We start from the raw sequence: 17,708 nt of genomic DNA on the forward strand, positions 1-17,708 counted from the left end.
CTGCAAGAGTGGGCTTCTGAACTCTGACTCTGCCCTTCTGTCTCCTCCTGAGTCTCATACCTTTTATTTCAACATTGCTCTTTTAAAACACAGTTTACAAATGACAGCTCAATTTAGGAAAAGGAGAATTTACACACCAGGACATCTGCACTGTAGTAGGTCTCAGATGGAATCACCTGTTGTCAGTTGGAGTTTTTTTTCCTTCCAACTTTTTGCTTAGTGTCCATTTCATCCTCTCATCCAACACATGGCTGTGGACTTCTCCAAGTTTCTCTTCAGTGGCTACCCACCAACCCTGAGGCCTTTCTGGAAGATTCTGATGACTTTTCCTGGGCCAGGTGTGCTTCTCTGGAATGTCAGCTGTGACCACAGTAACAAGGAGACTGAATGTGTCGTGAGCTGATAGCTTCCCACTGCCCTGTCCATAAGGCCCAAGATCCTTCCCATTTAAGTATAACTGAACAATAATCTAATTAAGTCCATAAAAGTACTTTGGCAAACACTTCACGTGGCCAATGGGAAAACAAGGACCTAGAGTATTATGAATTTGGGAATGAATATCTGACAAGTAGAACAAGGTGCTTCAGTGTCAGCCATGGGGAACTGGATGCGGCAGAGTGCCCTCTTCTGTGACTGCCTCGAAAGTCAAATGTAAAGACTTGCTCTCTTAATTTTGTCAGAAAATAGTCATTAAAACAAAACTTGATTTATTCTGTGTTCTAGGAATTACTGTGTAGTTGTAATTTTTGTTAAATAGGTAAAATTATTTTCAAGTTAATTCAAGGTAAAGCTCTAGTCACCTTACATATGATGATGACTTCCCAAATTTCTACTAACCTTTTGTTAACTATTTTCCACATCTGCATGGACAGAAATGCACAGCATGAGTGGATTGCTAAGGGAGGGAGGTATCCAGAGTACTAAGACTGAATCTTGGACTTTTACATAGAAGAGGTATCCAGAGTACTATGACTGAATCTTGGACTTTTAGAGGATGAGAAGAGAGAGGTAGATCAATCTAGGGAAGAAGATTGAGAAGAATCCATTAAGTAGGATTTCAGGGAGAGTGATTGATCCTGTCAGTATTGCTGACAATCCTATATAATAAAAGGGTAATATGCTAATTGACCATAACGGCGGAATGATCAGAACGACTGCTCAACCAGTCTCAGAGGTGCACTGACTATCTCTTGGTCCCTTTCCCCAGCTGGCAGGCTCAGATTGCCCAGTGGCGAATGGGGAACTGGGGGTGGGTCGCGGGGGATGTGGGTGGTGCCAGGCCAAGTCCCCTGCCCCACCAGTAACCCCACACACACACGGCAACCCACAGTGGGAGCGGGGCCAGCCAGTGGGTATAACGGCCAACTTTTCGGTTCCTCCCCCCGGCCAGCAGGCTCTGATCACCTGATGGCGAATGGGGAACGGGGTGGGTGGTAGCGGGGGGCAGGGCCGGCTGTGGGCAGCCCAGGAAGATGGCCCTGATCGCAGGTCAGGCCTAGGGACTGTACCCATGCATGAATTTTGTGCACCAGGACTCTAGTCTACACTAATAAAAGAGAAACATGCAAATTGGCCATCACTCTGCTACACCCACCAGCCAATCAGAGCGAGTATGCAAATTAACCCAACAAAGATAGTGGCCGCCACAGAGCTGGAGCAAACAGGAGGCTTAGGTTGCCTCTGGTGATGGAGGATGCCAAGCTTCCTGGCCGGCCCTGGCCTCTGCTCAAGGCTACAAAGTTTCAATTGTACAAGATAAATAAATCCCAGATACCTGCTCCCAGCCAGCTCTGGCCTATGCTTGGGTTACCTGGGGGTGTGGCTGGCCTGCAAATCACCACAGGCCCCTCGCCCAGGCTGCCCCAAGCCCCAAGGTAACCCCCACCCTCATCCGGGACACCCTTCAGGGCAAACCAGCTGGCCCCCACCCATGCACCAGGCCTCTATCCTAATAAGAGTAATATGCAAATTGACTCGCCAACACACAAGATGGCCAGCAGGGGAGGGCAGTTGTGGGCAACCGGGCCTGCAGGGAAGGGCAGTTGAGGGGGGACCAGCCCTGCAGGGGAGGGCAGTTAGGGGCAATTGGGCTGGCAGGGGAGCAGTTAGGCATCAATCAGGCTGGCAGGCAGAAGCGGTTAGGGGTAATCAGGAAGGCAGGCAGGCAAGCAGTTGGGAGCCAGCAGTCCTGGATTGTGAGAGAAATGTCCGACTGGGATCGGGCCTAAGCAGGCAGTCGGACATCCCTCAAGGGGTCCCAGATTGGAGAGGGTGCAGGCTGGGCTGAGGGACACACACCCCTGTGCCCAAATTTTGTGCACCGGGCCTCTAGTATAAGTATAAAAGAGACAAAACTTGACTGTTGGACTTGGTAGTAAAATGGATGACGTCAGAACTGATTAATTTTTGATGGCGTGCTGGGACTGATAACAGTAGACACACTAGGCATGGTCCTAAATATTAACCTATTTAATTCTTAGATTAATTCTTTGAAATAGGTATTTTCCAGATGAGGAAATGGTGGCTTTTCCATGTCGCATTCATTGTCCACCCCAAATCTTATTGATGGCCTCCAACATCTCTGGGAGGTGTCCCCTCTTTATCCTGAATTTGGCCAAAATTAGTACACGAGTGTCCCATGAGTGGTACAAGCGCTGTTGTTCCCACTTGTACGCCTTTGTTCATGTTACACCCTGTAACAGGAGTATAAACCCAACCCTTTAGGAGTTAGACAAGTTCAAGTGCCATCTTCAGTAGCAACTTCTCATAAACTTTACCATGTGTTTACACCTTTCATTATGAGACTGAGACTATGAGGAAGGATCTGTATCTTGTCATATTTGTTTCTCCAAGCCCACAGAACCTGGTACATAATAGACACTCAGTTTATATATAATTCCCTGGCAAAGTACTGGAAAGTGTAAGAGATACCACAAATTCTGATAGTTTCCAATAATTACATATTTTTAAAATGCCTTAGGTTTACTTCGTTCATAATTTAAATTGCTTTAATTTCATCATATCTTATTTGAAATTTTCTTAAGAAATGGTTATGACTGGGCTGGCCAGCTTGGGTAGGGTAGGAAATTCTGAAGGCACATCGAGAGGGCTACAAATGCCTTTTCCTCTTTTTAAATAGATATTGAACATTCACTATCTACCAGGCACTCCTAAGCACCATTTCATTGGCTCCTCCCAATGTGAGGTGGGTAATACACCTTCACACAATAAATGTTCGTAACACTCCCAGACTTAACGGTTTTTGCTTATTAAAAAATTTTTAAGGCCAAATGTTGGTCTTAAAATTCCCTTTTAGGTTTTAGCTTATTCCTCTGAGATTATGGGCAGTGGAGAATCCATGACACTCTTCATAGAATAGCTGCCCAGCCCTTACTGGTTTGGCTCAGTGGATAGAGCTTTGACCTGTGGACTGAAGGGTCCCAGGTTCGATTCCGGTCAAGGGCACATGCCTGGGTTGCAGGCTCAATCCCAAGCCCTGGTTGGGGCACATGTGGGCGCCAAGCAATCAGTGTGTCTCACATTGAAGTTTCTCCCCTCTCCCGTTCTAAAAATCAATAGAAAAATATCCCCAGGTGAAGATTTAAAAAAAAACATAAAACATACAAAAATAACTGCCTGCCTGGCTGGTGTGGCTCAGTGGTTGAGTGTTGACCTATGAACCAGGAGATCAGTTTGATTCCCAGCCAGGGCACATGCCAGGGTTGTGGGCTCAATCCCATGTGGGATGGGCAGAAGGCAGCCGATCAATGATTCTCATCAATGTTTCTCTCCATTCCTCTCTGAAATCAGTAAAATAAAGTAAAAAAAGAATAGCTGCCTAGTCCTGATTAATCCTAACAGAATCAACATTCTTCCTTCGAGCTTGTTCATGCAGACTCCAAGAAATTACTTATTTCTAAGCAATAAATACAGTAACACAGACCTCAATACGGCTCCTCAAACTGTGAGCCATGACCATATTTAACCTTTTGCACTCGGATGTCGAGTATGACTCGACACTGTTAGCATTAGAATAAAGGAATCGAGAAAAAAGCAAACGAGTGCAAAGCGTTGAGAGAGGTGTTCTGGTTTGTATAAAAACTAAAACAGGTCCACAACTCTAGGTCCCTTGACCGAAATTTAGAATGCAAAGGATCACTTCCCTACAGAAGCAGTACCACTGAAGTGTGAGTGGATGTAAGACTGCAGTGAGTTGAGAATCAAAGAAACTATGAAAGAACACTATTTTTTGGAAACGTAGTTTCAACTAATGTATTATTGGTTACATAGGTTTATATGCCTCCCTTGTGACCTGTTAAAGCAGGTCTTAATTTCATCTAGAGGGGGAAACTAGTCATTGCAGCTCAATGAAGGTAAATGAGATAATGCCCAGTAAGCTCCTTAGCACAGAATCTGGCACAGCTAAGCACTGTGATAAGCTTAGTTTTAGGGTGTTGCCTTCAGTTTCACAAAGACAGTTTTTTTAAATTTGGGTTTAAGTACAGAGATATCTGAGTTCACTGAATTTACTCTGGGAATAACAGTCCCAGTTACATTTTGCAAAATTTGAATATATACTTAATGTCTAGACTCCCTATGGAGGATCTGGTTAATAACTGAAAATACCAAATTCATGTACCCACTGAGAAAACTGAGCTGCTATTAGACAACTAGAGGAATAGGGTCCCTAGGTCTGGCCAGCAATCAAGGCCTATCTGTGGGGCGGTTGGGGACCTTGCACTTGCCTTGGCTGGTCACCACCTGCTCACCTGCCCCACCATCCCATCAGGGCCAGCAGCATCTCATCACCAACGCCTGCCATATTCTGCACCACCCCCTGGTGGTCAGCACGTTTAACTTCCACCCATGGGGGCAATTTCCATATTAGCCTTTTATTATATACGATGGTTGTTAATCTCATACTCTTCCTAGTTTACAAATTAAACTTTGTCACAGGTAAGAATGTATAGGAAGACAGTATACATAGGGTTCAGTACTATCTGGTATTTTAGGAGTCTTAGAAGGTGTCTCTGACAGAGAAGGGGAGATGTCAGTTATAAGCATTTAGCAGGGTGTGTGAATATCCCAACTTGACCTCATCCCCTGGCACTTCTCACTTGGCCTTGATTCCTCTTCCACTTTCGGATCTTCTCCAGGATAAGGGTGGAAGGTTTACCTTAAGTTCTAACCCTGCTTCCTGTCCTCTCCAGCTTTAAAACATAAAAAGCCCTCACGGCAGCACCCATTCTCTTCTCTAGCTTTTTGAAGTTTTATTTTGATTGTACCATGATTTCTTCAGGCAGGTCGATTTCTTCAATCACAAGGTTCTTCAAGTTGCATCAGCTCAAGCTTCCAAAATGTCTCTACTGCCATGCTCAGGCACAGAGATCCTTTTTCTAACTCCACACCTTGTCTAGGCCACAAACTCATGCTATCTATAATAAAAGTGTAATATGCTAATTAGACCAGACGTCCTTCCAGACGAAACGGGGGCTGCGAGGGAAGCCCAGGTCCCGAGTGCTTGCCAGAAGCCAGAGGGAAGCCACTGCAGGCAGCTGGGGGAAGGCCTACTCTTGCATGAATTTCATGTATCAGGCCTCTAGTTTAATTACTATAATCCTACGGTTTTCTTGTTCTGCCCCACTTGGCATTAAGCTCACTATCCTCCACTACTCAACACAAACCCCAAATACTCAAACCCAGTTCCCATGCCTCCAGTAATTTTCACACTCAGGTTGATTGCACATGTGTATTTAACAACAGTTTTACATAGAATGCTAAGAGCACTTCATATTTTACAGAAGGACTTGAAACATGGACTTTCTATTACTATTCATACCATAGCACAGCCAAACCTAACTCGTAAATAAATGCATTACAATTTGTTTAGAGTTTAAAGGCTTAATGGCAATAAAAAGAGGAAAAAGTATAAATTTGTTTTACATAACTGAATGAAAAATAAACTCAAGAAATAGTCAATAAAATTTAATATGGCCTCATGCGCCCTGAAGGAGGTGGTGCCCGGTTTGGAGGGGTGATCGCTATGTCCAGATAATCTCCTATCTGAAACTTCTGGGACTGCAGGGTCATGGAATCATCAGTCCCCTTTCTCCCGGACATGGTGCTGCCAATCTCCTTCACCCTGCAGGAAGGAAACCAACTGTTAATGTTGCACAAACATGCAGCTCCATACATACTACACAGTGAACATGGAACGGGATCTGCTCCATTATCTTACAGCACAATAAACCAGATATTAAGATAATACAAACCAAGAAGAAACTAAGATGGCGGCATAGGTAAACACCTACACTGCTGCCTCGCACAAGAATTTCAAAACTACAACTAAAAGACAAAACGGACATCATCCAGAACCACAGGAAGGCTGGCTGAGTGGAAATTCTACAACTAGAAGGAAGGAGAAAAGCACACTGAGACTCAGAGGAGCTGCAGAAGGCAGAGGTACAGAGGCGCACGCGGAGAGGGCTGGCAACTGAGTACGCAGCTGGCTTTCTCAAGCGGGAGGGAGACAAAAGCTCCCAACTGCTCTGAACTCCAGTTCCAGGCAAGACTCTGGGGACCAAGACTCATTCGGGGAGAAACTGGACTGTCTGGCAGCAGGCGAAACTCGAAGGCGGCTTTCTCTCAGAGGTGCTTGCAGCGATTACCGCGGGACACTGAGACACAGAAGCCTATTAGGGCAGGGCTGACTGCTGTCTGCTCCGCCCTGAGACTCTGCCCCATCCAAGCTGAGCACAGAGGCTTTTGCAAGTCTTGTCTCATAATGGTGCCTCCAGCACAGAAGTTCTTCCAGCGTAGACACAGCTGATCCTCACAGCCAATTGGCCTGGAGGTCAATTCCTCCCAGTGATACCAACAACAATCAAGGCTTAACTACAACAAGACTGTGCACACAACCCACAAAGGGGTGCACCAAGAGTGTCCACCTCAGGTAATTGGGGAGGCTGAGCCACTGGGCCCTAGAGGACACCTAGCACACAAAGCCGCTCTATCAACTCAGGGAAGCAGCCAAAATGCGGAGACAAAGAAACAGATCACAAATGAAAGAAATGGAGGAAAGCAAACGACTGGATATAGAGTTCAAAACCACAGTTATAAAGTTTTTCAAGGATTTTCTAGAAAAGGCCGATAAATTTAGCAAGACCCTCGAGGATATGAAAAAGGACCAACTAGAAATTAAGCATACACTGACTGAAATTAAAAATAATATACAGAGATCCAACAGCAGACTAGAGGATCACAAGAATCAAGTCAAAGATTTGAAATACAAAGAAGCAAAAAACACCCAACCGGAAGAGCAAAAAAAAAGAATCCAAAAATATGAAGATAGTGTAAGAAGCCTCTGGGACAACTTCAAGCGTACCAACATCCAAATTATAGGGGTGCCAGAAGAAGAGAGACAGCAAGATACTGAAAACCCATTTGAAGAAATAATGACAGAAAACTTCCCCCACCTGGTGAAAGAAATAGACTTACATGTCCAGGAAGCTCACAGAACCCCAAACAAAAGGAATCCAAAGAGGATCACACCAAGACACATCATAATTAAAATGCCAAGAGCAAAAGACAAGGAAAGAGTATTAAAAGCAGCAAGAGAAAAACAGTTAGTTACCTATAAGGGAGCACCCATACGATTGTCAGCTGATTTCTCAACAGAAACTATGCAGGCCAGAAGGGAATGGCAAGAAATATTCAAAGTGATGAATAGCAAGAACCTACAACCAAGATTACTATACCCAGCAAAGCTATCATTTAGAATTGAAGGTCAGATAAAGAGCTTCACAGACAAGAAAAAGCTAAAGGAGTTCATCACCGCCAAACCAGTATTATATGAAATGCTGAAAGGTATTCTTTAAGAGGAAGAAGAAAAAGGAAAAGATAAAAATTATGAACAACAAATACATATCTATCAACAAGTCAATCTAAAAATCAAGTGAATAAAAATCTGAAGAACAGAATAAACTGGTGAATATAAAATAATCAGGGGCATAGAAAGGGAGTGGAGCGACAATTCTCGGGGGGGAAAGGGTGTGGGGGGTGCGGGAAGAGACTGGACAAAAAGCGTACACCTATGGATGAGGACAGTGGGGGTGGGTAAGGGCAGAGGGTGGGGTGGGAACCAGGTGGAGGGGAGCTATGGGGGGGAAAAAGAAGAACTGTAATATGAACAATAAAGATTTATTTAAAAAATAAATTTACATCCCAGCTTCAAAAAAAAAAAAAAAATAATAGAAATCTATATTCCTCCCACTAATGAGGTTCACTAAAGAGGTTACCCCCATCAGTTAAAATATATCAAAACGAAATAGACATTATAGGAGTTAAAAATAAAGTTACCTACCGATAACCAGGTCTTTTAATATCGGTAAAAACAATTGCAAAGTTGAAGTGTGTGCCCTTCTTTCTAGCTTCTGGGTAGACTTCTTTTACTAAACTAGTCAGTTCTTTCAAGGTTGCATCCATCCTGAATTTTTTAAAAAAGACATTATATTTCATTAATCAGCAATAATATAACAAGGATATAGACATACACTGTCATGGTTTTATACTTCAGTTAATTTTAAAACATATAATACTATCTGCCCCCCCAAATATTCCCCTTACTGGCCTAAATACTTGAAATTTTGATGAATTAAAGTCAGACTGTTATTGCAAAGAGAGACTTCAAAATTATATATGCTATCTTTTGTTCCTACGTAACATCTTTTTGGCCTAGTGATTTACCCCTTTAACGGTAATTAGTCCAAATTAATACAAACACTTAAAATAATTGTGTTTCATTCTTCCCAGGACACATACTTTCCCACATTTAGCATCTCTGGAATTAGAATGCACATTGGATTGAATGTGACAGGAAAGCATTTTCATGAAGATGTGCAGTGTTTTTCCGAGAAAGAGTCTTATGGTGAGTTTTACAATAGATAGAGCCCAGAAACAGATGAAACAGGAAAATTCTGACAAAGCACAGGCTCCTTTCACAATGTATATTCTTGTCCTGCACATATTTATCTGAAACGCAGAACTTATTGTCTTTTGAGTTAATATGGCATAATCTGGAAATCTTTTAAAAGATAAGCAACGATAAGATAAACAGTAATAAATCAATATAAATTTTTATATTGTTTTCTTTCATGACAACTGGGAAAATGAAATGGATGACCTGGAACTTGGAACATTTGCATAATAGCGCACTATAAAATGACTCAAGGACAGCAGGCACTGATAAAGAATAAGAAATCTAGCCCTAGCTGGTCTGGCTCAGTGACAGAGCATTGATCGGCCTGAGGACTGAAAGGTCCCGGGTTTGATTCTAGTCAAGGGCACATGCTTGGGTTGCAGGCTTGATCCCCAGTAGGGGGCGTGCAGGAGGCAGTTGATCAATGATTCTCATCACTGATGTTTCTTTCTCTCCCTGCCTCTCTGAAATCAATAAAATATATATTTTTAAAAAAGAAATCTAAAATACATCAAGCAGGAAGTCAAATGCTCAACAGGTCAGTTAGTTTTAACTTTGCACCTATTTACAAATCTCCACACTATATCATACTCAAATAAAACCATGGCTTTAACCACACAGATAGTGAAAACATCCAGGATGACTACATCATCGCCCACTCGCTACTGTGGCTGAATTTTTCGTATGCCCAGAACAGAACAAAACAAAATTCCCCACAAAACATGCCCTTCCTCTCATATTACCATCAAAACTACCATCACCCACTTAGTTGCCCAGGTCATAAACCTAAGCACTAATTCTTCAAATCTCTATTCTACTGTTTACCTCCTAAATACAGGTCAAATCTATTTTTCTTGCCATTCCCACTATTACTGTTTTTATCTCAACCTTTCCTTATTTAACTCTATATGTTGACTTCTATTCATCTCTGTCTCCATTGTTTTTTTTAAGTTTTTCTTTTTGTATAAATATATGTCAAGCAAGCAACACCTGTTTCCAACTTTGGGGAGGAGTCCCATTTTGTAGAGGGCAGCAAAGAGTATAACAACATCCACCACCAGAAGCAGCAACCCAGGATATCACCCCACTTCCTGGTTTGCAGGTTGCCAAGAAAAACATCAACAACACTTTATGTCCACTGAAACAGCAGTCGCCAACCGGTGGTCCACGGACCACTGGTAGTACGTGAGGTTCGAAAGGTTGGCAACCGCTACACTAAAAGACAAGCAAGATCCGCTTCAATAAGTGATGTAAGCAGGTCCCCCACTACCAGCAGGTCTCACCCTCTCTGCCCTCTCAATGCAGAGAGGTGGTCTGTATGCATGCCTCTTGTGTTGCAGGTGGAAGATCCTGGATACAGCAGTGGGGTTGGGTAGGTGCCATATGATGCTTAAGCAGAACAAAGAACACACATCAAATCCAGAATAGGAAGAGACTCCCAAAGAGATATGCCCAGCACGGGCTTGTGAGGGTTCTTTTATCTCTTTGCAAGGAAATGCTGAGCCCAAAGCCACTTTTCTGCAGCCTCAGCACAGGGTGAAAAGCTGGGCAAGACTGCCTTTCCCAACTTGAAACATGTTATTTAAAGGGGGAAAGACGCTTGGGGGGCATGGCTCAACCTATGAACCAGGAGTTCAACAGTTCCATTCCTAGTCAGGACACATGCCCGGCTTGTGTCTCCATCCTCAGTGTGGTGTGTGCAGGAGGTAGCTGATCAATAATTCTCTCTCATCATTGACGTTTATCTCTCTCCCTTCTTCTCTGAAATCAATAAAAAACAAACAAATAAACGGGAAAAGAAAAGCCAAATGCAAGAATGCAATAAGTTATATGCCAAATCTCACCAACCTGAAATAGTCAGATTAGCATCACTCTAAGCATTTTTTTATACATACACACAATGCTATATTATAATACTTGGTAATATTAAGTATTAATACTTGACTAATACAGGGCTCATCAGATATTTTTTTTTTTTTTTTTTAACAAATTAGGTATACTTTAACTTGAAATTAATAGAAGAAAAACTGAAGTCAAATTGAAGGAATTGTAAAACATCAGAGAAAGATTCTGTCTACTCTTCCTCTAATCTTGTACTTCTGCAGCTTATTTTTACTTTGTCAGAGTTCAAATTCTATTCTCCAACCCTATAGCAACGCGGGGATGTTCTGCCCCGCCCCAGCGGCTTGCAAAGGCTCCTGCACAAAGCGGCGGTTTGGGGCCACGCCCCTAGCCAAGCGCCCAGGACCGGGGTCTGCCGCTGACCTCTGGGGTGTGCCAAGACCCTGGCGGCCACTGCTGTGTGCTGCTGGGGGTCCCTGCAAGCCCCCAGCCTGAGCGCCTGGCTGGGGGCGTGGCCCCAAACCGCTGCTTTGTGCAGGAGCCTTTGCAAGCGGTTTGGGGCCACGCCCCCAGCCAGGCGCCCAGGACCGTGGGCTGCCACTGCCGCTGCCCTCTGAGGTGTGCCAAGACCCTGGCGGCCACTGCTGTGTGCTGCCCGGGGTCCCTGCAAGCCCCAGCCTGAGGCCCATGGTCAAGGTTGGCTGCTGGCCTCCCCAAGCCACTGCAAAGGCTCCTGCACAAAGCGGCGGTTTGGGGCCACGCCCCCAGTCAGGTGCCCAGGACCAGGGGCTGCTGCTGGCCTCCAGGGTTTGCTGAGACCCTGGCGGCCACCGCTGGGTGCTGCCCAGGGCCCCTGCAAGCCTCGAGGTTGGGGCCCATGGTGGGGCTGGCTGCTGGCCTTGGGGCGTTTGGAGACGGGGATGTTCCCACCCCGCCCCAGAGGCCTTCCAAGCTCCAGCACCAAGTGGCAGATTGTGTCCATGCCAAAGCCTAGCGCCCTCCACAGGGGGATGGCTGCTGGCCTCTGGGGTGGGCGGAGACCCCGGCAGCCACCATCGGGTGGCAGGGACACGCCCCTAGGCCAGTGGACACAACCCAGGGGCTGCATGAGCTGCAGAGGATACACCTTTTAAAAAAATTTTTTTATTGATTTTTTTTTTTTTTTTTTATAGAGAAGAGGGGAGAGGGATAGACAGTCGGAAATATCAATGAGAGAGAAACATCCATTAGCTGCCTCCTGCACACTCCCCACTGGGGATATGCCTCCAACCAAGGTACATGCCCTTAACAGGAATCAAACCTGGGACCCTTCAGTCTGCAGGCCCACGGTCTATCCACTGAGCCAAACCATTTTGAGAGTAAACACCTTTTCTGACAACTCATTGGCTAGCTAATCTCCCTGTAGGCCACCAATTGCAGTGTTCTTGGTAATTTGGGTTATAAGAATCCAAGAAGGTGATCTAGGGTTTTTCTACCTCACTCTTGAAGGAAAAAATGAAGGTCCCTTGAGGGGTCCCAGATTGGAGAGACTGCAGGCTGGGCTGAGGGACAACACCCCCCGCTAACCCCCCCCTCCCTGCTGTGCACGAATTTCGTGCACCAGGCCTCTAGTACAAAATAATATGGAATATGAAAAAATAAAAACACCCCCCAAAATAAAAATAAAATCAGTAAATAAAAGTTACAAAAAAAAACAAACAAAAAACAAACAAACCACTAATTCAGGTGTTGTGTAAGGTACAGACAGTCCCAAGGATACGGGATGTGATCACAAGGTTAAACAACCAATACTTTATAGTGTAGCTGTATTAAATGCATTTTCGATTTATATTTCCAACTATGATGAGAATGGATTTATTGGGACATTACAATAACCTCATGGTAGGTCAAGGAGCATCTGTATTTTGTATATGGGATTAAAGTCTATCCTCAGTTAGACTTTAAAGAGATTATTCCAAACAATATGAGCACGCCTGATTCAATCAGTTAGGAGGGTCTTATGAGGCTTCAAACACAGCTTTCGCTCAAGTTTGAGAGTTCCAGCTTCCAGATAGCCTGCCCCACAGATTAGGACAGTGATGGGCAACCTTTTGAGCTTGGTGTGTCAAACTTCGCCAAAAAACTGAGCATAACTCAGGTAGTGTGTCACTTTGAGGAAAAAACATTATTTCGCGAATGTTTCATCCTCAGGAGCAGCAAATGTTTCATCCTCGGCATGCGGCCACCTCAGCGGCCGCGCATCATCAGAAATGGCTACGCGTGTCAGTGCTAACATGCGTGTCATAGGTTCGCCATCACTGGATTAGGATTTAGGTGCTCAGGCACTACAATTGTGTAAGCCGAGCATGTCAAGCTCAAAGGCTAACACAGGCCAAATAAACAAGGTTTAAGTTTATGTGGGCCACAAAAGATTAAATTTTCATAGAAATGTACGTTAATTTTGACTGAGACATGCTGAATACAAAGAGCTGAAATAAATGAGTAATCCTCTCTAATAAAAGAGTAATATGCAAATTAACCATCGCTCCGCTACATAAGCCACGCCCACCAGCCAATCAGGGCGAGCATGCAAATTAACCACAACCAAGATGGCTACCAGAGGGAGGCTTGGGTTTCCCTGGCAACAGAGGAAGCCAAGCTTTCCACACACTCTGGCAGGCAAATCCAAACAGAAATGGCGGCAGCCACAGATCGAGCAGGAGGCTTGGCTCAGCTCCAGGCTACAAAGTTTCAATTGTAGAAGGTAAATAAATTGCAGATACCAGGGCCTCTGCTTGGGTCGCCAGGGGCGTGGCTGGCCTGCAAACCACCACAGGCCCCTCGCCCAGGCCTCTCCACGCCCCAAGGGAACCCCACCCTGATCCAGGACACCCTTCAGGGCAAACCAGCTGGCCCCCACCCGTGCACCAGGCCTCTATCCTATCTAATAAAAGAGTAATATGCAGATTGACCATCACTGCAACACACAAGATCAAGATAGCTGCCCCTATGTGGTCAAAGATCCTACCCCCATGTAGACACAAGATGGCCAGCAGGGGAGGGCAGTTGGTAGGGACCAGGCCTGCAAGGCAGGGCAGTTGGGGGTAATCAGGCCAGCAGGGGAGGGCAGTTAGGGGTGACCAGGCTGGCAGAGGAAGGAAGTTGGGGGCAAACAGGTTGGCAGGGGAGCAGTTAGATATCAATAAGGCTGGCAGGCAGAAGCAGTTAGGGCAATCAGGAAGGCAGGCAAGCAGGCGAGCAGTTGGGAGCCAGCAGTCCTGAATTGTCAGAGAGATGTCCGGTGGGATCGGGCCTAAACGGACAGTCGGACATCCCTTGAGGGGTCCCAGATTGGAGAGGGTGCAAGCTGGACTGAGGGACACCCCCATCCCCCGCCCCTGTGCACGAATTTCAACATAAAATCATAGAACATTTTAATAAAAGTTAATTTTTTTCTTGAACATTAACTTACCAGATACTGAATAACTGCACAAATTAATAAGCATAATGCAAATAAACCCATTTTTCTTATTCTCCAAAAGTGAAATATTTCCTGTTGCACACACCAAACAAGTCAGTACAAGATTAATGATGTGGCAATCGGCTGCTAAAATATTCGCTGCTACTATTAGTGTAGATAAATGGTGCGCCAGGGCTTAAGCGGTGTAAGGGAATTGAATGCAACACAATTATAGTAATCAGACATTATCGCATGTTATAACAGGATATTGTAAAAATTAAGTTATGCCCTAGCCCAGTGGTCAGCAAACTCATTAGTCAACAGAGCCAAATATCAACAGTACAACGATTGAAATTTCTTTTGAGAGCCAAATTTTTAAACTTAAACTTTTCTAACGCCACTTCTTCAAAATAGACTCGCCCAGGCCATGGTATTTTGTGGAAGAGCCACACTCAAGGGGCCAAAGAGCCACATGTGGCTCACAAGCCGCAGTTTGCCGACCATGGCCCTAGCCGATTTGGCTCAGTGGAAAAAGCGTCAACCTGCAGACTGAAGGATCCCGGGTTCAATTCTGGACAAGGGCACATGCCCGGGTTGTGGGCTCGATCCCCAGTAGGGGGCGTGCAGGAGGCAGCTGATCAATGATTCTCTCATCATTGATGTTTCCATCTCTCCCTCTCCCTTCCTCTCTGAAATCAATAAAAATATAAAATAAATTTTAAAAAATTAAGTTACAAAATTTTTATTGAAATGTTTCTTACAAACCCTTATATTGGCTGGGCCACAAAAATATTCATTATGGGCCCCATGTGGCCCACAGGCCACGAGTTTGACATGCTTGGTTTGCAATAAATCTCTTAATATATAGCTTCTACTGGTTCTGTTTTTCTTGCTGAACCTGAAACAGTGACCTATGTAATTCACTTCCAATAACCTGTGTGATGACCTCCCAAGTACAAGAGACAGCACCTCTGTGGTGTCTTGATTTCCACTCCTTTCCCCTGGTTTGTCTCAGGGCCGCCTGTATTACAGCTCTTTAGTCCACTTCTACAGATTGAGAGTTCCCGAGCTTTGTTAACTAATCTCTCTCATTACTGCTTCTGGGTAGAGCTCTTTCAGAATGTCTTTAGGCACCACTTTGAGGCATAGGAGACGTTGTCTTTCCTTGTTTGGTTACATTTTATGGACAGTTTAGGACAGAATTTTTTGGTAAGCCTTTTTCTGGATTAGCAGTAGAGGGTCATTTTCACCCTTACATCTTATTTAATGGCAGCAGCTTTTCTATTCGGCATCAGATCAGCAATCACTCGGGTTTTGCTGATTATTTTTGGACGCTACGGTAGCTAAGATTCAACCTCAGGTGAAAGCGCCCTTTGAGGTAACAGACCCCCGGCTGCTCCCGTGGGCCTGTTATCTCAGCGTCCGTTACTCCACCGGAGCCGCTGAAGGGCGCCTGCCGCGTCTCCACAGTCTACGAACTATTTTCTACCGAACAGCCACACTTCTTTCAACGCAAAGCGCTCCGAGGCGGGCCAACCCTCCCCCGCAGCGGCCAGACCCCTCACTGTGAGCCGGCGCCCGCAGGCCCAGGCCGAGGCGGCTTCCCCAGCCGCGGGAGCCCCCGCCCGCCGCCCGCGCGCCGGCTCACCAGGTGTAGATCTGCAGCTCGCTGGACGGCACGTTCCCGCGGGAAAACTCGTCCATGCGGTGGTGGCGCCCGTTGTTGGTGGTGAAGACGCGCAGCAGCAGCGGGCACGTCTGCGGGCGAGAGGAAAGGCCAGGGTGGAAGCCAGCCGGCCAGCGCGGGCCCCGCTCGGCGTGCCGCCAGCCCTCCGCCACCTCGTCCCGACCCCTCACCTTCTCCCGGTCGATCGGCTTCTCCGGCTCCTTCTTAATTTCCTCCTGGGTGACGCGCGACTCCACCGCCATCTTCCTCCAGTGGTCCCCGGGAAGCTCGCTCTGACCTCCGACCCCGGCAGCGAGCGTGCGAAGGAAGCGTCTCGCGAGAAGCTTGAGGCTTTATGGCGAACTGGGTGGGGAGGGGCGGGGCGTTCCTGGCGCCGGCGCGCGGCGTGCGCAAGCGCAAACCCGGGCGGCCGCGCCTGCGCGTGGCGGAGTCCTTGACAAAGCTGACCTGGGCGCCCTCCCAGGGCGGACTCTGGGCCGTGAGCGGACTGCCGGCTGCGGGAAACTACAACTGTGGAAACCACAGGACTTCCACAGCGTGGTGGTGGTGCAGCAAGCCGAAGGCAACATAATATATACGATTTGAATCTATTTTTATAACATTCAAACGCAGGCACTACTATATTGCTCAGAATGTATTCCCAGGTGATAAAACGAAAAAAAAAAAGCAATGAAGTAATTACCACCAAAGTCAGAATGGTAATTACGTCTGAGAAAAAAAAGCGGGGGGGACTGTGATCACAGGGGCAAAGGAGGTGCTTCTGTAGTGTTGGCAACATCCTCTTTCTTTCTTTCTTTCTTTCTTTCTTTCTTTCTTTCTTTCTTTCTTTCTTTTTTTTTTTTTTTTTTGTAATCCTCCCCTGAGGATATTTTCCCATTGATTTTAGAGAGAGTGGAAAAGGGAAGGAAAGACAGAAACGTCGATGTGAGAGAAACACACCCATTGGTTGCCTCCTGCATGAGCCCCACCTGGGAGGAGCCTGCAACCAAGGTACATGCCCTTGACTGCAATCGATTGGCCCACACATCGATGTTCTATCCACTGAGCCAAGCCAGCTAGGGCTCTTGTATTAATCTTCGAGAGAGGGGAAAGGAGAAACAAAAACATCAATGTATGAGAGAAACATTGACCGTTTGCCTACTGTCTGTGACCATAGGTAAGATTTTTGGCTAATCTCTTCCTGCTCCCTTCCTTCTTCCTTCTGAGATTCGTCAGTCTATTCCATGCTTCCTTGCCTTTGATTCTATTTTATTCACCAGTTTATTTTGTTCATTAGATTTCTGATATTAGAAGATAAGACTTTTAAACAAAAACGGCAGAAACCAACTCAAGAGGGGTAGGAAGGGTAGGGTAGTGAGAGGGGCTGGCCCTGCCCCAATGGGCTGCAGGCCAAGGGTGCAGAGGGATATTTTGGCTACTGGGGAAATGGGGGTTCTCACAAAAGGAGTGAGGCCTGGACCCCAGGCTGGGCTCCCCAGCCCAGAGCACCAGAGTGAGGAGGAACAGCCACTCACATAACATCCAGCAGTGAAAGGTGGTAGGACTCTGCCCACCAGGGAGACACACAGCCTGCCAGAGACAGACACTTTTTTGAAAAAAGGGCCAGACCAGCCCTAGCCAGTTTCGCTCAGTGGATAAAGCGTTGGCCTACAGACTAAAGGTTCCCTGGGTTCGATTCTGGATAAGGGCATGTACCTTAGTTGTAGGCTCCTCCCCAGACCCAGCCCTGGTTGGGGTGAGTATAGGAGGCAACCAATCGATGT

The 17,708-nt window shown here is 45.9% G+C and overlaps 1 protein-coding gene across 1 annotated transcript; it reads right to left on the minus strand.

The window, feature by feature from the left end:
• Positions 1-5,970: 5,970 nt before the first annotated feature.
• SAP18 (Sin3A associated protein 18) lies at positions 5,971-16,263 on the minus strand. The gene is made up of 4 exons (XM_008161043.3): positions 16,116-16,263; positions 15,907-16,016; positions 8,363-8,485; positions 5,971-6,142 (listed from the first exon to the last, which is right to left on the minus strand). The coding sequence occupies exons 1-4, from the start codon at positions 16,185-16,187 to the stop codon at positions 5,986-5,988; spliced, it is 462 nt and encodes a 153-aa protein (XP_008159265.1). The 5' UTR covers positions 16,188-16,263; the 3' UTR covers positions 5,971-5,985.
• Between the last annotated feature and the right edge of the window lie 1,445 nt (positions 16,264-17,708).

Source organism: Eptesicus fuscus, chromosome 7, assembly GCF_027574615.1.
Source record: "Eptesicus fuscus isolate TK198812 chromosome 7, DD_ASM_mEF_20220401, whole genome shotgun sequence".
In the NCBI taxonomy this organism is placed as follows: domain Eukaryota; kingdom Metazoa; phylum Chordata; class Mammalia; order Chiroptera; family Vespertilionidae; genus Eptesicus; species Eptesicus fuscus.

Coding starts and splice junctions, on each gene's coding strand:
- SAP18 (XM_008161043.3), bottom strand. CDS start 16,187: ATGGCGGTGGAGTCGCGCGTCACCCAGGAGGAAATTAAGAAGGAGCCG. Junction 8,486..15,906: donor GAGCTGCAGATCTACACCTG/GTGAGCCGGCGC, acceptor TAAAAAATTCAG/GATGGATGCAACCTTGAAAG. Junction 6,143..8,362: donor ATTAAAAGACCTGGTTATCG/GTAGGTAACTTT, acceptor TCCTTCCTGCAG/GGTGAAGGAGATTGGCAGCA.